General features: G+C 36.9%; 1 protein-coding gene across 2 annotated transcripts; it reads left to right on the top strand.

The window, feature by feature from the left end:
- The first annotated feature begins 203 nt into the window (after positions 1 to 203).
- CTXN3 (cortexin 3) lies at positions 204 to 20,687 on the top strand. Of its 2 annotated transcripts, none has more exons than XM_053473752.1 (2): positions 204 to 321; positions 19,310 to 20,687. In XM_053473752.1, the coding sequence occupies exon 2, from the start codon at positions 19,357 to 19,359 to the stop codon at positions 19,648 to 19,650; it is 294 nt and encodes a 97-aa protein (XP_053329727.1). In that variant the 5' UTR covers positions 204 to 321; positions 19,310 to 19,356; the 3' UTR covers positions 19,651 to 20,687. The 2 variants fall into 2 exon arrangements, with proteins under 2 accessions (XP_053329727.1, XP_053329718.1); XM_053473743.1 differs by lacking the exon at positions 204 to 321 and adding an exon at positions 10,007 to 10,460.
- Positions 20,688 to 23,934: the final 3,247 nt, after the last annotated feature.

Genomic DNA, 23,934 nt, shown 5'->3' with positions numbered 1-23,934 from the left:
TACATATGTATGCAATGTAGTCTGGACATACCAAGTTGGTCTTATGTCCTCTGTTACATTTGTTCAAAAAGTGTTTTTATTACTAAATATATGCATTCGGGTGATCAGTAGAAATTAACCTTTGGAAATGAAGAGGTTAAAAAGTATGTATGCCTGCAGATGGCATGAGCCTTCAACTAGTGAAGGTAGGAATGAAAGATCTCTCTCTCCTCCCAGCCCCTTCTACCCTTAATAGTTCACGTGTCTTTTCTAACAAACTGATTTATTTTAATCAACATGTTTCAAGAGCTTCGAAGACATTGTGCTTATTTCAAGTGGAAGGTAAGTTTCTGATATCCAAACAGTAGAGTTAAAATTCTAAGAAATAATATTATTATTTAATGAATTACACATATTGAATGCGTAATATATCAACCTAAACTGTGTTACCGTTAAAACATACTTTACTTTGATAGATCTAGTATGTGACTTACTATTTTCTGCGTTCCTTTGTTGTCGCATTTAAAATTAAACAATTTTGAAGGTATTAGGTCTTACTGGCAGAAGCAACACTAATGTCCAGTTTAGATGGTAATCTTGTTTACTGAATAGTAGACAGAGAATCCTTTGAGGGCAGCTAGGAGACCTCTGCATGCCATACTTCTTAATAAATGATGCCATTTAACCAATATCTTGTTAAGCTATAGCTAGAGGGAGAGGGGATGTTGTTGCTGTAAGTCGATATTTACAAAGTTTGAGAGGTATGAAAAACAGATCAAATTATACAGATTCCTTTTGCGTCATAAAGATCCATGCATGGTTGTTTTGCCCTTTCGTGATCTTTCTTTCTCTCTCTGCTGATAATCTTGTTTTGGTTCCACAGTTCTGATTCATTCATGCTAGAACTTGTTCAGTTGATTCCCTAGATCATTGATGATAAAAGGTCTTCTTCCGGGTCTAATATGCATTTATTCTGGGGGGGGGGGTTGAGATGATGGAACCACATGTGGTTATTTAGCAGTCCTAGAGACACTTTACATCTATTCACAAACATGTAAAGAAAGAAGACAGAAGTCAAATCTACATTTCAGAACAGAAATACTGTTTTGACGATAAAATAAATACAGTAATGAATAATAGAAAAATTGGTTTCATTAAACAAGAATGATGGACCTTTGTGAGCGTAGAAATATGTTCTTTGAAAGCCATTGAATCACCCAGTAGATTAGCACAATTTGGGTGCCTACTGATGTCGCTGCTGTCATTTTTAATTAGTATTTATGAGTGCTTAAAAATACAAATGTACATATTTAACTCCTTAGATGGGTTAAACAAAGTACAGGATGGAAGTACATTAGGAGATACAGTTGGAGTAGAGCTCATAGTTAAGTGTATTCCAACAGAAGCGGTATAAGTTTAAGGAGTTGAACATTTGGCATGAGGCTACCTTTAAAATAAGAAAAGTGCTGTGATGCATTACTTGTTATACCGTGTTTACTTGTTGTACTGCTCTGCAGAATATGTTAGCGCTATATAAAGTACGTTTTACAATAGCAAAAAATGTGTACAGACTCTAAGAAACATACCGCCAAAAGATTTATTGTTAAATTGTTGACCATGAGCTTCCTTTTCCTGGCCACAACCTAATACAACTAGATTGAACTATACAGCTGAGGAAGTAAACGTATAATTTTTCATATTTGCTTCTATAATTGAATAAACTCTAAATTATTTATAATGTTTGTTCCAATTCGAAATGTAATAGTTCATTCAACAGTCCAAGTAATTCAATAAGAATAGCATAATCAGACCCAAAGTGCTTCAGCTGACTAAAAGCCACAATGTTGTGTGCTGTGTGTGAGGCAACAGCGGCTGAGGCTTTAGTCAATAGAATTTTGTAAGACTCTCTGAAATGGAAAACATTGTCCCTTAGTACCATCGATGTGCAATATGTCTATTTTCAGATACTGCACAGCTCTTCAGCAATCAGAATAGTGGAATATACTTGGACCCGTTCTCTTTAATATTTTTATCAGTGATATTGCAGATGGTCTTAATGGAAAGGTATGTCTTTTTGCTGATGACACAAATATTTGCAACAGTATTGATGTTCCTGGAGGGAGAAGCCAAATGGCAAATGATTTAGGTAAACTGGAAAAATGGTCAGAGCTCTGCCAACTGGCATTTAATGTGGATAAATGCAAAGTAATGCATCTGGGGCATAAAAACCCACGGGCAGAGTATAGAAGATTTGATAGTGTCCTAACCTCAGGGGTTCAGGGGTGATTATTTCTGAGGATTTAAAGGTAGGTAGACAGTGCTCATGCCGTTGTACAGATCACTGGTGAGACCTCGCTTGGAGTATTGTGTACAGTACTGGAGACCGTATCTCCAGAAGGATATAGACACTTTGGAGAAAGTTTAGAGAAGGGCTACTAAAATGATTAATGGATTGCAGGATAAAACTTACCAGGAAAGGTTAATGGATCCCCCAAAATTTGAATATTAATTTAGAAAAAAAAAGAAAAAGCCTGAATATAAGACTACTCTATAAGTTTAAATATTAATTCACATGTAAACTATTTTTTTCATATTACCGTATTTGCTCGATTATAAGACGACCCTGATTATAAGACGACCCCCCAAAATCTGAATATTAACTTAGGAAAAAAAGAAAAAGCCTGAATGTAAGACGACCCTAAAGGAAAAAAGTTTTACCAGTAAATGTTAATTCATGTAAACTATTTTTTTTAATAAAAGCTATGATTGAGAAAAATATTTTTTTTTTTGTTTTTATTTCTTGTATTTTCCAACCTGTCCCCCAGTTACGCACATCTGCCCCCAGGCTTGCCACACCAATATGGCACTGTGGCCCATGATATGCCTTTTAACCCTCTATATGCCACTGTGCCCCATGGTATGCCTTTTGACCCCCTATGTGCCACTCTGCCTCCAGAAATGCCTTATACCCCTATATCCCATTCTGGCATTTAGGGGGTTAAAATGCATATTATGGGGCAGAGTGGCATATAGGGAGGTATAAGGCATTCCAGGAGGCAGAGTGGCATTAAGGGAGTTAAAAGGCATTATATAGAGCACTCTGCCTCCAGAAATGCCTTATACCCCTATATGCCACTCTGGCATTTAGGGGGTTAAAAGGCATATTATGGGGCAGAGTGGCATATAGGGAGGTATAAGGCATTTCAGGAGGCAGAGTGCACTATTAAATGCCCCCTTAACGCCACTCTGCCTCCTGAAATGCCTTATACCTCCCTATATGCCACTCTGCCCCATAATATGCCTTTTAACCCCCTAAGTGCCAGAGTGGCATATAGGGGTGTAAGGCATTCCAGAAATGCCCTACACACACACACACACACACACACACACACTTACTTACTTACTTACCGGTGCTTCCAATTTCCTGCTGTATTGCCGGGGCAGCGGGTTGACGTCTCATTCCGCGGCAGCCGGAAGGAGGTGGAGTTGGCAGCGGGGGTTTGTATGCGTCCGTCGCAAATACCTTCCCCGGCTGTCAGAGATCAGGAACTCTGGAACTCTGATCTCTGACAGTCGGGGAAGGTATTTGCGACGGACGCATACAAACCCCCGCTGCCAACTTCACCTCCGGAAGCACCGGTAAGTGTGGGGGGAGGGCGACGACAGGAGGATCCAGGTCCCCTGCAGCGGTGCGGGGGATCTGGATCTTAGTCTCCTAATCAGACCTCTATTTGAGGTCTGATTAGAAGACGACCCCGATTATAAGACGAGGGGTATTTTTCAGAGCATTTGCTCTGAAAAAAACCTCGTCTTATAATCGAGCAAATACGGTAAATAAAAATTATGATTGAGAAAAATACATTTTTATTTCCTTTTATTTGCCAACCTGCCCCAAAGTATGGACATCTGCCTCCTGGCTTGGCACTCTGCCCCCAGAAATGCCTTATACCCCCTACAAGCCACTCTGCCCCCCTGATATGCCACTCAGCCCCCCAGATATGCCTTATACACCCTATTTGCCACTCTGCCCCCTGATATGCCTTATACACCCTATATGCCACTCTGCATCCCTGATATGCCTTATACCCCTCTATATGCCACTCTGCCCCCTGATATGCCACTCTGCCCCCAGACTTACCTATGCATCCCCAGACTATAGAGAGAGAATGGCAAATAAGAAGTCTTGTCCTTTCACGGTGCCAAGAATATACAACTATGTCTTCTGCTTTTCCCAGATGCCATATCAGAAGTCCAAGAACTATTTTTATGTGAAAAGATCACTTTCAACAAGTGAATGACATTGTAATGATTTTTTTGTGATCTCTATAATTTTAAATGAGACTTAAGCGGCAAATCAGCTACACAGACCAGAAGATATGATTAATTAGCTGGCAGTGTGAGTCACTGTATTAATGATTTTAATGATAAGACATATAAAAACAAAAATAAACATATAAAAACCTGGAAAAAGACTATATATATATATATATATATATATATATATATTAATAATGCTTCTTTTTACATACAGTGTGTCATGATTCATAGTCATTGAAGTGTATAGGGTACAGCCTGTTGCTAAGATTACATGAAACCAGTGGTGTGGATAATACGGTACGTACGGAGTATAGAGGATTCAAAACATCTAATCAGGCTTCACCAATTAGATGGATTAAATGTAATCCAATTTGGTGACAAAAGCTCCACTATTTTTGGACGCACGCAAATGTTTCATTAATAGCGACAACTGGGCTGCAGATGGTAAGCATAACCTACACCATTATATATCTGGTATGTCCCCCTCCCAAATTCTCTGGGTTTCTAGGCTAATATCACAAAGTTAAAGTAAGCGGCATATTAACCATATCACCTTGCCTAACAACTTTAAAAACTTTAAACACGTTTATAATTTTATTTTAATTCATAGTGCTCCACCAAGTACATTAAACATCATTTGCCAACCTCAAACTAATCTTCATCCTTAAAAACAATAGCTTGAAAGTAACCTTCATTCAAGCAAACAATATGCGCCACCAACGTGAAACACAGAAAGATGTGGTTGATGTTAATTGCATGGCCCAGAAAGTTTAATGAGGCACCTTGAGACTCTGAGCCCCATGTGAGGTTTGTTAACCCCCTCCTGACTGCATCTCCAGAACTCGCCGTTCAATGTTACTAGGATCTCTTTAAAACGTAATTCCCTACAACGGATTAATATGTAATAGCATGAAATGCTCGGCTCTCCTCATTCATCAATTGGATGCTCCTGTCAGTTGTGGCCAGCTGTCAAATCATGAACATATAATGATGTGTCATATGTGTCAGATGTGTCCCGCTGAGGTATCTGATCATAAATCCACTTCTGATTTTGTGTGGGTTTACATAACCTTGGAGAAATCAAATCAATACACAAGAACCTGTTACTTGCATGATGTTTACAGAAAGGGTCTTCCGAGCTTCTCAAAGGAGACTAAGGTCCCAACAGGGACTGCAAAGAGTAAACAACCTGTAGAAAAATTAATATTTCAGAATGGTTGCCTGATGCATAATCATTTGGAAAAACAAATCCATTGTTTTCCTGCAATGTAGTATGAGAACCCCTAAACCATCTTGCACCAGCGCATTTTAACTGCACCCACAAATTTAACCCTTTAATGGCAACCACTATTTTACATATGGTTGGCAAAGTAGACGTAGTGTTCCAACTACGAGTTTCATGAGCGGTTGCGCATTTTTTTGTAGAGTAGGAAGAGCTGCCAATCAGATTATGAGCCAACTGACAGCCATCTTCCCACCTCTCACCAGAAGTCTACCATATCTACCTGTACATGCAAGACTTCCATTACAGAGGACAGACTAGTATTTCCAGTTTCCTGAAGGGAAGAGAAACCTGCAGATCACCACAGACTGATCATCATCTTCTCTAATTATCCAAAAAGGTGGAATCAAAGTCTGCTTGCTGCCCTTTGTTGATATTGTACACATGCCACAACACATCCCTTCATAGAAATAAAAACAGGAGTAAAAATTAGAACACAAAGGTCATTTAGCTACTTTTTGGAAATAACAGAAGATTAAGCTCATGTGAAGTAAATATACCACAATATTTCCAAGTCAGAATATATCATAAAAAAGTGGAATACAGGACTTGCGATGCTCTAAATGGTAAAAGGAGTTATTGATTTCCCCCATTCTGTCTATTTATATTTAAGTGAGCAATCAATAGGTATCATAATCAAAGTGGAATTCTTTTGATACTTCTAAATACTTAACCTTTGCACTAAAAGATGTCAAATGCCATTTATAAGCTACTAAGAGACAGAGTTTTGTTGTTAAGAGTAAGACTTCTCAAGATCTAGATCTGTCGTACGTGACATGCGTGTCTTGTAGCCTTGAACTGTAATCCTGTTACTATGCAGGGTTTCTCCATTGATCCTTATGCCTGTATTGCTACTTCGCTGGTTGAAAAATGAGCAGATAATCCTTATCTGTGGAACAACAAAATAATGAAAGATATATGTTTGTAGGTGACTATCAATTATCCAAACATGTTTAGTGGACCAATGTAAGATGGAGAGTTACAAACGAAGTCCACTAAAATGCATCATACAAATCTTGGGGCTATTTTCTTTGGTACCAATAAGACCAATAATAATAATACCCATTTTTTAAGAAATTTGGTATTTACTTACAATTTATAGAATCTATTAAACAGTACCATACAAACAATAATATTTTTACAAAATATTGTTGTTTATGATTAACTGTGTCTGTGGCGTCTTGTTTATGGAAAAAAATAAATCATTCTTACCAGTAGTTCACATGCGCATACATTTAAACAAGCCTAGACATTTTATTCGGAAAGTAATAACTATATTTTATTCACAGGTGTCAGTGTTTAACATTAGCAGCGCTTGAGTAATCAGACATGGAGAGTCTCCTAGACTGCCTTATTGTGTTGGGATTCGGTCTTACTTTCCCTATGCTTATTTTTATCTGAGGTTAGAGTTTAAAATACGAATATTATTTTATGAGGAATAAACCTCAAGGATTGTACTGTGTTCACCGACGTGTTATGCTCCATTGGTTCTCCTCTGTGAAATATAACTTCTGACAGGATAAGATTGCTGAATTCAGCACAGAGTTGTTCTGATGTTCACACAGCGATCAGTAACACCTATAAACGCAAGTGACAAGTAAGCCTTTTCTACTTAGCGGCAGCATCCAGCTGTGGGTGACACATTTAAAAAGCCATCTCATCCTGGATGCCTTATGATTTAAAGTATATAGGCAATAATTCACGGGAATTTGCAAAAACTATTTATTTGTTAATGCCACAGAACATACAGCATACTTTCAAAATACAATTGTTTGAGTTCCATAGGGGTAGCGATGCACTGCAGAACAATGGATGGTCCAAGCATCTAGCATTCATAATATATATCTATATTTATGTCTATATATTTATAAATGTATTTATAGGTATTTTCCTCAACCTGGGTCCTACTAGAGGCCTGGGAGTTTGAGGGTTCTGCGCAGTATTGTAGCTGTTCCTAGCGCTGCTCTCTTCTAGACAGGGTGTTCTGATGTCGTTCCTGAAATCTGTTAGAGCCACTGTCCCAGTCACAGCCCCGAGTGCTCCTTTGACCACTGGGACCACTTTGGCCTTCACTCTCCACATTTTCTCAAGTTCTTCTCATATTCATTCTTGATGTTGCTGTCACTTGGCACTGTTACAACACCACTGCTGTCCTTGTCTATCACCCCGATGTTGGGTTGATTAGCTAGTACCTGCTTGTCTGTCTGCATCTGGAAGTCCCACGGGATCTTAGCCATGCTATTCTTCACAACCTTCTGTGGAATCTCCCATTTGAACTTGGGAGGGTTTAGCAGATGTTCCTGTACACAATGCCAGCTACATGGTTGTGCCATTCAGTGTATATGCTATTCCTGCAAACATCTTACACTCCGCCTATCGTGCTTTGCATACAACAGCACTCCTAGAGAATACTTACTTAACAAGTTACCTGAACCATATTCGCAGTTGATTTGTTGGTTAAACCAGACTCGGGCTCAAATGCATCTGCATCACTTTGTCTGCTTAACAAATCCACTGCACAGTGTTAAACTCATTCGCCCATATTGACATCTTAATTTAGATTTTTTGGCTCTAGCATTATTGAAATACATTGCTTCCTTGAATAAAGTGTCGTAGACCATGCTCTTTTGGATTGGGTGAGCCTTTAATCGTGGGTATTTATCAAAAGTACATCATGTAGGGCAGCAATAATTTTAATACAACTCTGTAGTATACATTATGCATAAACATCCACTGTTGAAAAGGCCTGCTGGAACCTTACCTTTGCATTTGGCAACAGTGAGGTCAGAGTATAGTCAGGGATCGGGTTCCCATGTAGTGGTAATTCTTTTACCCAAATAGTTAGGGGACAAACAGGTCACATATTTACTAATGCACATCTGACTATGAGTTTTGGCTTTATTTTGACCTACCTTAAGGCTTCCTTCCTTCAGCTGTAACATTGTGACAGGTGAAGTGAATAACACTGATAATCTTGTTATCATGGCACCTGTCAGTGGGTGGGATATATTAGGCAACAAGTGAACATTTCATCTTCAAAGCTGATGTGTTAGAAGCAGTAAAACTATCCACTGCCCAAAGAGCCTACATTGGGCACTGGACCACCATAAGAACTGGACCACGGAGCAATGGTAGATGGTGGCCTGGTCTCATGAATCACGTTTTCTTTTACATCACGTGGATGGCCGGGTGTGTGTGTGCTGCTAACCTGGAGAACACATGGTACCAAGATGCATCCATGGAGGTTCCACCTTGCAACTTACAGGACTTAAAGGATCTTCTGCTAATGTCTTGGTGCAGATACCACAGCATACCTTCAGAGGTCTAGTGGAGTCCATGCCTCTATGGGTCAGGGCTGGTTTGGCAGTAAAAGGGTCTACACAATATTAGGTGGTCATAATGGCCGATCGGTATATATATATATATATATATATATACACATATATATACATGCAATATATTAAATTAAAGCGCATAGAATTCAACTCTGATTTGTTCAAGTTGTATGAAACATGGACCATTCTTATCATTTACTGCCAGGATTATGGATTCAGCATAAGATATAGCAGGTACACTCAATAAAGGGGCAGAAAAACAGAGGTGTAAGGCACAAAAAGTGCTGACCTCCTAGCTAGACTGCAGGGGTTGCAGAGATGTTGTATCGGTTTGTAATTAGCTCCCTAAAGGCTGGTTTTCTAAAACAAAAGATTCCAGGTCGCCCAATTTGGGGTGTAACTCAGCTCAGCTTCCCTCAGCTTCCCTGTTTGCCCATGCGTTCAAATCTGAACGTACAGATATAGATGGGTTGGAAGAATACATTAATACATTTCAAATGTAACTTGCTCTGCTTGTCAGTTAAAGGAAGGGGGTTCTATGTAAAAACAACTCACTTGTCAAACTGGCATGACTCTTCTGAAATATCAGCCCCTGGTCCATGTTCTACTTGCACAAATGAAAAATTACCTGATTTCAAATAAATAAGAAGATACGTACATTAGAGGGTTGGAATATCTTGCTTACAGACCTGGATGACCCTTTATTTACATATAGAATACTATTTGCTTTTGTTTGAACAAAACCTATTGTTTTTTCATCCGCACATTCAGCAAAGTGGCCATCAGACACAGAAAAGCGTACTTAGTAGTAGTTAAATCAACATGTCTCCATGGCAATGTGCTAATACCCACACGACAGTGTACTATTGTAGAGCTGTATTGCTGACAGGGACTGCAGGTTTGTAAGTAGTGTTTTGCAGGTAGAATCAATCTTTAGATGAGGTTCTTTCAATCTAATTTGATATTGGGTTAAACAGCAGAGAGAGAGAGAGTCACTTGTCTCATATGTTTTTCAATTACGTGATAGTGGACAAGCCTGAAGGAAGCAAACAGAGATCAACATGAGGTCTGTTTGGCAAAAAAGGTGCTAATTGGAATGAAAAAAGCTGATTGCTGACAGTAATCAATAAAGCAGGAAAGATACTATTGTTAACGCATGGCTGTGTATGGGATGGGAATACCCTGTGAGGTCTGCACTGCCTATGAATTTCAATGTCCTTCTAAAGAGGATTTCAGACAAGCTGCTCGACTGCCTCTCATCTCTGGAATACATTGAACTGAAGGACTGCTGAGCTAGAATGGAAATCAGGCGCTGCCTTCCAGAGCATGCAGAAAGATCAGCCCATGACATTTAGCATTTGGGAGAAAGCGTACCAAAAACTTACACCCCTTTCATTGCTCTGACAACACGTTGGTCAAAATGTCGAGCGTTGAATTGCCTTTTGTTTCATTTCGTAAGAAATGGATATGCAAAAAGGAAACTTGAAGAGCATGCAAATAACCGACTAACCAGGGAATGGACCAAGTTTTCTGTCAGCTACAACAAGGTACCCTAGTGACACAGTGCAACAGCTGCATATTGTGTATGCTGTATACATGTGTGTGTGTATAGATCATTATCTTGGTCATCTCTGTATTTGTGCAATATATATATAGATAAATATATATATTTATTGATATATATATATATATATATATACTGTTCATGGTGTTGTTAATTTAAATACATAAAGGTATAGAGGGGACATTTATCAAGACCAATATCTGCATTTCATGCATATGATGGAAGCCTGTGTTTACATTTAAGCAAAGTTATGACAGAGCTGCTGTGAGGCATTTAATTCCTTCCTTGTGCTTTTACTTTTTGCATGTATCCCTCTTTTAGCAGCACCGTTACAGTGACAATCTTTAAGAACTAATGGTAAACAAGTTACCACAACAAACTGACATTAATTTGTCAGGTGATCTGAATATAGCCAAAAGAAAGAGAATTTTCATGCATTAGGATAATACGTCGGGTGGAATTGCTGATTAAATACATAACAAGAAGAAATATGTTGTCAGCTAATTAAATACATATGATAATAAAACTAAATGTAACAAAGTTCTGCTTCTACAAAGGATCAGTTATGAATGAAATGATATTATTCATATAGTTCTTTAAAGTGTTAATGTCGAATGTGCAAAAGTTTTATAGAAAAAAGGATTGCGCCCAATATTTAGCACGGTGGACCAGAACGGTTTTGCTGTGTTGTTAAGGTCCAAATACAATGTGAAAGAGAAATGATAACAGAACATGTGTCTATGTGTTATATAGCATATTTCTAACTACTAATATAATATAATAGTATCTTCTCACTTAAAGAAATGAAAAATGTAATTGTAAAGACGTATTATGCATATGTACAAAAAAAGCTGTTGGACGTCATAAAAAAAATCATGATTTATTTTTCTGCTCACTTGAGTAATATAATGTATTTTTATAGACTAAATAATTTTTTATGCAGAGCCAGTTTCCGGATTCATAATAGTACAAATTCCACAGTCAGCATTCAAAGAAAAACTGCCACATCACGGCTTTTAGCCTAACTAAATTTATTATTTAAAGAGTCTGTAGGCAGATATTTTGTTTTTCAATCAATATAACTGTTTAAAAGCACTGCTTGGTGTATCTGCGATGTGTAGCAAATGATGGGAAAACTAGCTTTAGGGAACCGTAATTGCCTAAATTACCTGCACATTACCTGTGCTGTAATGCTCTACCTTCTTCTCACTCCACAATTATAAAGGCTGCCTGAACCAATCAAGAACCATCAGTACCTCAACAGTGAGGCGGGAAAATCACAGAGGTGTTGAGAACAGGAAGTTAAGATGGCTGCTCCTATGCTATGCACATAGGGTCGGTTTGTTGTAAGTTCGTTTTGAATATAGGACTGTAAATGTAAAATTTGAGGGAAAAGTGACATATCTACAATTTTTCTATATGTTTTATATCCAAATGATTTTTCTGTGCTTTAAATAAAAACTGTTACAATAGTATAAGGGAGTGGTTTCACGAGTGGGTATGCTGCTCCCTTGTGCAAAGGAGAGAGGAGAGTGACTCGGGGGAGCAGAGCTTCACCGGGAGACTCTTGGCCAGGTATAGTAATAGAAAGTCATCCAAATATCAAGATTTCCTACAATGGTCCTCCAGGTCTCAATTTAAACAAAATTTGTTAAACAAAATTTGAGGAAACAAAACACAATTTCCTTAGTCCTGAAATACATATACCGGTATATGTTGTTTATTGAGGAAGGAAAAATACATTTTCTCTTTAAATTACATAATTGAGTACCTCAGCTGTAGCCTAAAAAAACGACAAAACTGATATCAGTGATTGCATTTTCCTGATGTAATTTATGTGTAAATCAAATAATATTATCCAACATGACGTTTCTGAAAATGTGAAGGCTTATTCATAGCAAAGTGCAGACAAGCAATGTTTCTGTGGTGACAATCATATACTGCCTTCACCAGCCTGACATATGGCGTATAGCAAGAACTGCTTGTACTGATGCCCTCTGGAATGGAATAAGTCACCAAATATGACTTTGACAAGCTTGAAAAATGTCTTATGACCAAAACATAGTAAATAACTAAATAACGTTTCATTTTTGATATTTGCTTCATTTTTGAGAAACCTAGCTAAATATGATACATACTAAAAATCTAAATTCATTGATTTTATTTGTTAATCACTTTGCTTGCATAAAGTATTACAATCTTCATTAGTGTTTATGAACCATAAAATCTTGTCATCTTACAAATGTAGGGCTAGTGAGGCTTCCCAGTGTTACTGGCAATTGAGCAAATTAGGGAATGGTTACGGAAGAGGCAAATGAGTTTCAACATGGATAAATGTAAAGTTTTCATTTTTGTAAAGAGAAGATGGTGCTGAACCTGAAATATTAAATGTGGCTAACTGCAGACAACTGGTTTTGCAATATTATGTTAAGGAATAAATGATCATCACCTTTGAAACTTGTATTTTGCTTGCAGTTCCACATTTAGCCACTAGGCAATGATAAGGACTAAATATAGCATTAACATAATGGCTGAATGCTATCTTTTTTTTTTTTTAGGGGAGTTTAACTTAATTTACTTGAAAATGTTTTAGAGAACACAAGAAAGTGAGCATTCAGGGTGTTGCTTGCAAAATGCCTGCAAAAGGCTATGTTTTCACTGGGCCATATAGATGGACTTGATCCCAGAGCAGATTGTGCCAGGTCTCATAACATTATATAAGAATGTACACAAGGTTTCTGGACCTTTTTATCAACATGGCTGTGAAGGAGACATATCAGTAATTCCATGAGACTTATATTAAGGAAATTTTCCTTTCTGCATTGCAAGATATGGAATTCACTACCTGCAAGAAAGCAATTGATAAAATTAAAAGGACTGGATTTTCCCAATAAAAAAGGAAAGATGGAATTAGACTGTGAAAAATGATGGCCAGGAGGCAAGCCCAACATACACCTACTAGATCATTTGTTTTCCTCTTTAAGACCACATTAAAAGTACTTTGACTTGCAGTTCTTTTCATCAGCTATCATATGATCAACTAGATTTATGTTATTCTCTAATATAAGATTCACTTGTGTACACATAGGTAGTTTTTTTTTGTGATGGAGGTATTCATTCTGTTATATGATAGTAACAGTTAATGATTATTTTTTTTTAATTTTTTTAAAGCTTTTTTTTAATGTTTTGTTTCCTCAACTATAAGTTGAGCGAAAATGTAGCACAATGGCATTGCAAGTTGTGTTATACCAGGACACCACACAAGTTGTTACTAATTGGGATACTGCAGCAGTATAATCCATTTTGATTAAATTAAGGGCAGGAACATGAATTATACTGACATTTGTATCCAGGTCATGAGCTAATTTCTTAAAATACAGTTTGTTTGATCGATCTAAGGACAGCTGACATTTTGGTTTATAACAATGGAATTTAATGCAGGATCACTAAATATTCTCAAAAGTCTGTCAAATGTGATATTTAATCCAAGATTTATAATCATCACGTCTGGAGCTTGTGAGTTTTAAAATAGAGAACTTTGGTGACTTGGCCTTCTTAAACAGGATATGAGACGTAATGGGTCCAACTGTAATATATCTGTATAGCAACATTTTGCATATATATTTATGTAAAATATAGTTTCTATAGAGAAACATTTTTGGTTTTGCATAACAGAGGAGCCCCTCCTTTTGTTTTCCCATGACCGCTCTTTGGTAACTTGGACTTTGAGTCGAGGTCTGTTCTCATAGGTCTGTAACACTGGAAGGTAGTGGCATGTGGTGGTACACATGTTACCATATGTAAATAATCTGGTTCTGGCACTGTAAACCAACAAGGCTGTGTCAGTTTCAATCCAAAAGCAGAGCAAGTTGGCATACTGGAGATCCAGACCAGGCATTCCACGACCATACTGATGTATGTATGAAACCAAAAGTAAAGTATAAACAGCTTGAATATATGTCTTTAATAGAGTTGTGTAAATGTATGTACATGCTCAGATTATACATTTGCCAAGAGAATTTCATATGACGCACACTCTATTTTTAAGAGTATGTTACTGTATGTACTTATATAGATTTATGCTATAGTTAGACTGCATTATTTGAAAATGTGTAAAGTATAACAGTGTGCAGGACAGTGACTGATGTGAATTATATTAATACCTACTATGGTACGTTTTACTTAAATAAGAAGGTTAAGAGCTGTGAAGAGATATCTTGTTTGAAGGTTTAGAGTTGACCTAATTCTTAATTAAGAATTTTATCATAAATGAAAATAGATTCTCTGTGATTTCTGATATTTTGGGCATTCCTGCAAATACGTTGGGGAACACATTCTGTAAATGTTCATTAATTTTATAAGAACAAAGCAATAATGCCATCCATGAAACATTGTGAAATTGTTATCCTCCTGTTTTCTGGGGTAACAACTGATGCAGAAAATTCCACTACTGGGTGCCCAAAATTTAAATAACTTATTTTGGGGTTTTATACCAAATAACGGTCCAGAGTTTACATTTCCCTGATCTGGCTTCTACAATGTTTGTAGAACTCTCTCGCACTGCATATTGTAATTGCTAAAACATCAGATTAACATCATTTCTGCAAAAATTATTACTCACAATAAAAGGGATGTCATTCTAAAAGACTGACACTGTATAAAGCCTTGATGTATCCTACAGGCCATGCATTGTTTCAAAACAATGTTTAGCCTGATGTGGAAATACATGAAGAGCAGTGTGCCCTTACTAAATTGTAAATTAAAAAGTTAGACATTGCCAGAAGGGGTTAAAGTAAAAATAAAAAACAAAACATAAATCAATTCAGCCTTCCCAAAACATGTTTATCTCTGCTGATCCAGATGAAGGTATAAAAAAAATCCTCCCAAAATTTTACCTCAGAGGGTGGAAAAAATTCCTCCGGTCAGATTTCTCCCTGGATCAACCTTGATTAATTAAACACAGTGTGCCGATAAATGCCCTCCACTGCCAAAAATTAGTCCGACTCTTGCTTAAAAGCATCCCCATTATCTGCTCTAGGTAATAGATTTCAGGGCTATAGTAAAGGATACATTTCCGCTGTTTACGATGGAACAGTTGTTCTTTTTTTAGATGATGGCATCTTGTAATTTGCTTAGTTCGTTGGACGAACAATTCTCCTCAAAATGCCTTGTACTGACCTTCATATATTTGAATATAGTCACTTGCACATTTATGAGCCACCTTTTTTCCAGAACACAGTTTGGCTGAGCACAGACTATAGAAAAATAAATCAATGCTTCCTTTTCCTTAATTTATTTATTAGCCCTTTTCTGACTCCTTCCAATTCCAAAATATATTTATTTTGGATTGGTGACCAAAAACTGCACTGCATATACCAGGTGAGGTCTAACCAGTGCTTTTGTATAGATGCCAAATATTATTTATGTTTTTGTATAAACACCTTTTTTATATTTTGTTTACCTTTGCAGCTGCCACTTGCCATTGCATGTCATAGTTGAGTTTAAGGTCTACTAGTATCCCCAACTCTGTCTGAAACGGTAACCTAGTCCAACCCCATTTAGTTTGTTCAGAACATTTATGTCTTTGCTTCCCAAGTGCATCATTTTACATTTATCAGTGTTGAATCTCATCTGGCATTTTTATGCCCACTGCCCCAATTTATTTAAATCATTCTGCCGACAATAAGCATTATGGACAGATTATACAACCCAACATTTCAAAATATATTTTTATTTTAATACCCATATCTAAGTCATTCATGTATAAAGTATAGAGGACCTACAGTTGATCCCTGAGGCATCCCGCTCATAAATCAGAAGATGCTCTATTTATAACAACTCTGTACTCTGACTCTCAACCAATTTTCTATCCAAATATAAATGCTTTGTTTTAGGTCTGACTCTCTTATTTTATATATTAACCTCCCGTGAGACATTGTATCAAATGCTTTTGCGAAAACCTAATAGATGATGACTGCAGCATTTGCCTGATCTAAGTGCCTACTCACTTGTTAATAGAAGCCAGAGTTTTGTCTGACGTGATGTATTCCTCATAAACCCATAATGATTTTAGCTAATATTTTTGTTACTCACAATATATTCTAGCATGGCTTATTCCCTACTTCAGGTATTTTTAACATTTTATTATTGTTTTTTTGTATCCCCCCCCAAAAAAAAAATTTCAGCTTGTTTTGCAATTGAATTGTTCACGTTATAGGTCACATTAAAGGTGGAAAAAGTTCTGGCATGATTTATCTTTGTCTCATTCTTTAAAATCACAAGAACCTGGCATTTTAACAGGGGTGTGTAAACTTTTTATATCCACTGTATATTGCCTATAATACAAAATATATTCAATTAGATTTGGTCACGTTCAATGCAACATTTTCGTTAACAGGGTCACTTTATGGGGGATTATTCTAGTCTTCATTCTCACAGCAGAATTCAATTATACTTATTTTTTCGCAGGATGTATTTAATGTTTTTGTGGCAGGGTTATAAAATCCAACCATGTTTTAGTGATGCCTTGCATTTCTAAGAAGTGCTGTCAAAATGTTATCATCTGAAAGCTTCCCTGGGAACACTGCCTCAAGTAAGGTAATAAGGCTTCTGCCTTTTAGAATACAAAATACTTTTAGGGTACATTCACTAATATTTCCCTACCCTTTTTTTTTTTTTTTTTTTTAAATCTAATTACCAAGAAAACAATGCATTTTTCTGAACCATGAGTTCAATGAAATTAATCAAATCTATGAATTTACAGAATTACTGCCACTGGAAGGTTGAACTAAAGAAAAACACACCCTGGCGAATTGAAACTAATAGCATACAATAAAATACTTTAAAAGAAATATTTTCCAATAACAGTATAATTAAAATATTGTTACACTGAAGTATCTTGCAGTATTATTGGAATGAGAACTAGAGGCAGTTCACCTTTTGATTTATGAAATGGTTCCATTATTCCATTCATGACTAATTGAAAGAGCAGTTAAGTTAAAAAGTTTCAAATTAATTAGATGGGTCTTACTTTTATCTTTATAATTGGTTTTCATGTAGCTGCTAATATGGATTTGTTTGGTTTCACTGTACCCAATTTTCATTATATGTGCAGAAAAAAAGAAAAAGCTTTTTTAATTATCTCATTTCTGTAACTGATATATGCATGTCTGTCGTTGTGTGTCATCCCATGTCAATACTTATATCTTGGTTAATTGCTTTTTTCTATGCCAGAACCCATGTGTCAGGACCTTGGTTCACTTTTAATAAGCATATGTTACCTATATTTTTAATATTTTTCTATTGCTGGTTTTATGTGGAGGACACACCATTTAAATATAGAAGCAAAAAATATTTTTGTTGCAGAAAGCGCATTATTGTGTTCGCGTGCATTTTATTCATATTTTCCAACACTGTGATGAAAATGTCAAAACATGATATATTTTTAAAACAACCTGCAATATATCTTTAACAAATCCAATCATGCGGTTTGATGTAACCTGATGTTCAATGGACACTAAACTAATAAAGTAATAAATGCCAAATTTCATACACACAGATCACTTTTCAGGATAGTCTCAGCATGGATGGAGGTGAGAGGGCATGGTGATGTTAAAAGAATAGTTAAAAATAAACCATAAAGTCCTAATCTGAGGTTATCAGCTCAGAAAAGGTAACTTCAACTGAAACCAAGTCATATTTTTATGACACAGTCACTTTTTAAAATAAATATATTTGTGTTATAGTTTATTTATATATTATTATTATTATATTTTATTTATATAGCGCCAACAATTTACTCTGTGCTTATTAGAAATGTACTTTATTCAAATACCCACAAAAAATAAACTTAAGGTAGACCTGTCATCTACAAATCTATGGATCACAAGGTATAATGTAAAAAAACTATAACATTTTATAATATACAGTATATTATACAGTTCCAAAAATGTGCTGCTCTTGGCGCCGGGCATTTAAAGATACCCGCCATCCTCCATGTTCTTTCTTGAATACATTTTTTTACTGTGACTACCAAGGGCTCCCAGCCTGCCAGCACTCATTTGCAGGTATCTCTGGGCTGGTAATAGCTAATGGCATAAAGTTAATAACTAAAGTCTTTTAATTAGTATATGCTCTTCTGTTCATTTGATGAAAATTGGCACAATGTCACAATGTATACATGAAATTATTCTATAACGTGTTAGCTTCCCATTTCCTTAATGAGAGGAACACTATAAAAAGACTGAAGTTAAAGGCATTGTTTGTATTTGCCGTCACAATATATTTCATTCACTAATGTTGTGGTGTCTGTTTCCAACTAACTGTAAATCATTGCTGAAAACGGCTAAATCGTGTTCAGGAAAATGTCTACAAGATGTTCTGGTTCAAACTTAATGCATAGCATTACCTCCAAGTATTGTCTTGTTGCAGTACATGATAGGAAACAATCAACATGAATTGAACATGTCTTGTAAAGCAATCTGAGTAAAATTACAATGTATGGGCTCTACAGATTAAAAGGTATTACAGGTCAGGCGGTACCGGGGGAAAATAACCCCCTGCGGTTCCCTGGTTAACGCTTACACAGAAAATGGATATTCATGAAGAACAATTCTGCTGCAAAGTGGTAAATCGGAGCAATCACCATAACAACCATTAGTATGTTCTTCGATACTTTACTTCTACCACTTTGTACCAAAATAGTTATTTATGGATAGATAATTTCAATTTATTCAGAATAGACGAGATCGGGCTTGTTGTTTCATCTGTTTTGTATTATTCTATTGTTACAAGCAATAATGTTGACACATTTATCTGTTGCTTACTTTGCAGGATTCCGAGTTCAGTCACAAGATTTCTGTCATGTATTTGATGACGTTATGAGGAGGAAAAAGACATTTTGGAATTGCTTGTTTCCTCTTTCTTGGACAATGGATGGGGAGACTTTACCTTCCACCCTGTTGCCTACATTGAATGCTTCTTATGGTTCCTCAATGACACTAGAGCAGAAGACAACATTTGCCTTTGTGATTTTATTGTTCATTATTTTGGGTGTCCTTATTGTTAGATGTTTCCGCATTCTTCTTGATCCGTACCGCAGCATGCCAACATCTACCTGGGCAGATGGTGTAACTGGACTAGAAAAGGGGCAGTTTGACTATGCACTCGCCTAGTAACCAATTTAAACTAAATACATGCCTATTTGGATCGGATTTTAGTCCAAAGAAAATATGATAAATCAAGGCTGTCCGGTACAAACTAAGGGGAACATGGAGATATAACCCATATGTGTATGATAGGAAAAGCTACAATATTTTTATAATAAGATCTTCGATGGAACAGTGATGACCCATTTAAAGAATCTTTTAATTATATATATTTATACCACAATTTAAAGCTGATAGTTCAACAATAGAACATGCATTCAGTTACTGACCTTCAATAATGTCATTAAATTCAATAAATGTGTGTATGACTTACACGGTCCTTGTCAGATAGTCTACAGATGATTTTATGAGCAAAGAGAAATTTTGACTTCAGCACTTGAATCAAAATGAGGATACTGGGAACATGCAACGGTTATAGATTTGTCCCACACTGAACATAAGACACCGTGGTCTACATGGTTTACACTGTCAATCATGTCAAGCTATACAGACATAGAATATGAAGAAATGACCAAAGACCACACGCAAGAAAGTTCTGTATGGATTGCTCTTTAATTTTGAAGGATCTACCTATTGTGCCCGTCTACATGAAAATGCTGCCATATAAACCAACAAGAATGTGTGCTTCAGAGGACTGGGTGGAGAAGGACACATGACAATCTTATATACTGAAGTCCTCTGCAAATCTAATTCGTTTACAACATGAACTACCAGTAGCTCTTTCTCAACCAGATTCAAGCCTTACCGTTTAGCAGACACCAGAGCTGTAAAGCAGCTAGAGATCACAAATGCATGTTTTGTCATAAAACACCACGCTGTTCTAATATAGAGACTAAAACCCAAGTGCCAATGACAGGACTACAAACTGACACACTGTTTGATGAAGACAACAAAGTAGCGGGAAGGAATATTGGTCTTATTTTATTTTTTTTAATAAAAGCAGGATTATCTACTTAAAGACCTACCGGTATTGGCATATGAATCAATTGTTTAAATAGTCTGTATTTTAGTGCTACATAAACAATACAAAATGTACTTCCTAATGGCTCATCTCATTTGCATGTGTTAGATGCTGATTAATTTAAAACTGTATAAAAAAACATGAAAATCTCAAACTTTAAAAGAGAGACTTTAATGGATTTAAATGCAGAGATTGCAGGAGAACCGTTCTCCTGAGCTGGCCATGCGTAATGCATAATGAGATGACTTCCAAGAAATCTTAACTGACTTAGCTGTGCATTATGTGGGGCCAAACAAGCTCATTTGCTGTGGGCGATTTGTAGGCCTTTAATAATGCAGGTTGGCAACGTTGGTTACTTGCAGCTTCCTGGCAAACTTCCGATTTAACGATTAAACCCCTTAAAGACATTATGCAATATGCAATTCACATGTGTATCATTGAAGGGACAATCTAGTGTTTCATCCAGCCCCACAAATGAAGGATGTATATTGAAGTTTACATTTTCATTAACCTGTAGGGACAAAATAAAGTACATACCCAAAGGAGCTGCATCACTTTTGGCAGGAAAGTGCACTTTCTGCATAGGCATGGAAACCTCATGTGTATGAGTCAAGAAGGAAAGCAAGTACATTGAGAGGGGGGGTTTTCTGCAGAATTATTAACTAATAACTAATAATTTAACACCTTAATGACAAAGCCCGTACATGTACGGGCTCAAAATCCATTGTTTTCAATGGGTTTTGGGACCGCCCATTGTCCTTAAGGGGTTAAAAGAGATGCAGCTCATACATGCATTAAAATTCATATGACTGGAGTGTTCCTTTTAAGAAATGCTATTACAAGCTATCAAGAACACTTGATTAGTTCCTATCTCTCATGGATTTGATTTGTGCGGTAACAATTTCAAAGCACACTTTCTTCCCTGTATATTCTCGCTGAAGAATATTTACACAATATCATTTGTAGAGTTAAACAGCAAGACCCTTAGGCTTCTGTATGATTCTCAGTATACATAGGTATTACTAAGTTTAGCTTAATATAAATTTATTGTAGCTAGAAAGGTCACCCTGTCTCCAAAATAATATTTGGCTGCAACATGATCAATATCACTAACAATTAGCCTTTCCAACAAAATATAATAATAATGAAGCAAGACACTCTTGCATTTATAAAAAAAAAACTTATTTATTCTCTAAAATTAAAACCAAGTGCAGTGGATATTATTAATCATAAAGTGTTTGGAGTGTTTCTATGTAGATGTGGAACATGAATATTCTGTGGTAAATTAATAAAAATGCAATATATACAATGCAAGCCATCAAACTTTATTGCAAGTAGTAAAACTTTACTTTTTTTACTCTTTGAGTGCTGAGCAAAGCAAAACACTGTAATTTTGGACATCATTCTGACACCCAAATAGTTTCAATTTGTAGCTGGATTCTTGCAGTTCCCAGTTAAATCCAAGAGTATTAAAAGATGTCCAAATGTTTCTGTGTAAGTAGGTATTAGATATACATTTAAACTAAATTAGTCATGTGTATATTTGTGTGAATTAAGCTTCATACAGAGCTTTAAGCCAAATCTAAAAGTTTTATGGTGGCTTCTGTTTACTGCTTGTGGAGATTGATATATGATAATTATGCTCTGCTTGGATTATATGTACATAAAATTTATCAAATAGCACTCGTAGCAAGGCTTCAAGAGCAAAATGATTTTAGAAACTTTGCCAAGCGTGTTGGTATATTGCCATTTGAGCGATGTGATCCATTACATCTCAGGTATATCAACAATCTGCTCGCATTCAGTCTGCAAGGAAAGGACACTTTGGAGGAAAAGTGCTGTCTCTTTCAGGAGAAGACTGCGTCGAGAAAAAGAAATGACCGGTCACCTTCAGAAATCAAATTACCGTATTTGCTCGATTATAAGACGAGGTTTTTTCCAGAGCAAATGCTCTGGAAAAAACCCCTCGTCTTATAATCGGGGTCGTCTTCTAATCAGACCCCAAAAAAATGGCTGGGGCCATGCTGCTTACCGGTCGCGAGCAGCGTCTCTTCCGTTAGAAGCAGGAGGACAGGAAGCTTGTAGCTTCCTCACAGAACTCTATCTCCCCCTCCCTCCTCTGGGGGCGGGGCCAGAGAAGTTGCTGGTACAGCCGGTCCCCTGCAGAAGTCTTCGAGTGAGAGATCTGCAGTTCAGGTAAGGGGGTGGGGGAGGGTTTTTGGGTAAGTATGTGTGATTAATGTGTGAAGTATGTGTGATTAATGGAATGAATGAGTATTTAAATGTTTGTGAATGTGTGTTTGTGTGTGATAGCATGGATGTGTAAGGGGGGTGGGGGTTGTAGCATGGCATAGGGAGGCTGTAATCCCACTACTATCATCCCCAGGTTCCAGCATGTACTGGCTGCCTTGGCTTGATAGGAGTGTGATTGCTGTTAGCAGCAATCACACTCCTATCAAGCCAAGGCAGCCAGTACATGCTGGGTTAAAAGGAATATCATGGGGCTGAGTGGCATATAGGGGGTTAAAATGCATTTCTGGACCTCCAGAAATGCATTTTAACCCCCTATATGCCACTCAGCCCCATGATATGCATATATACCTCCAGAAATGCATTTTAACCCCCTATATGCCACTCAGCCCCATGATATGCCTTTTAACCCCCTATATGCCAGAGTGGCATATAGGGGTATAAGGCATATCATGGGGCAGAGTGGCAAATAGGGGGGGTATAAAGCATTTCTGGGGGCAGAGTGGCATAACGGGGGGGGGGCAGGTTGGCAAATAAAAGGAAATTTAAAAAATATATTTACATGAATTAATATTTACTGGTAAAACTTTTTTTCCTATAGGGTCGTCTTATATTCAGGCTTTTTGTTTTTTTCCTAAATTAATATTTTGATTTTGGGGGGTCGTCTTATAATCGGGGTCGTCTTATAATCGAGCAAATACGGTAATTCAAGCAGCCTATGAAGTGTTATCATTATAAGTAATAAAGCAAGGATTGTGTGCTTGCAAATGTATCACTGGGGTCAAAAGGGAGTTGTTTGGACATGACACAGGGAAATAATCAGGTGATGTGGCATTCTCACAAAAAATAGAAATGGCCAAAAGTATGGTGTTATCTGAAGTCACTGCTGCCCTGTCCAGTGCATTATGACCACTGCAGCGGTAAGATTGTTTTTAAATCCAGGGTGCATGTGAGTTTTGCGAGTCTTCATGAAATAAACAGTCTAGTCCCCAGAATTTTTATCCTATTTTGTAATGCATGGTGGAGTGCATTTTGCATGGACTCCAGTGCATTTTATTGCATGCAAATTAGATGATGCG

This window comes from Spea bombifrons, chromosome 1 (assembly GCF_027358695.1).
Source record: "Spea bombifrons isolate aSpeBom1 chromosome 1, aSpeBom1.2.pri, whole genome shotgun sequence".
NCBI classification, from domain to species: domain Eukaryota; kingdom Metazoa; phylum Chordata; class Amphibia; order Anura; family Pelobatidae; genus Spea; species Spea bombifrons.
Note: the sequence above shows the minus strand (reverse complement) of the source record. Positions and strands in the feature narration are given on the sequence as shown.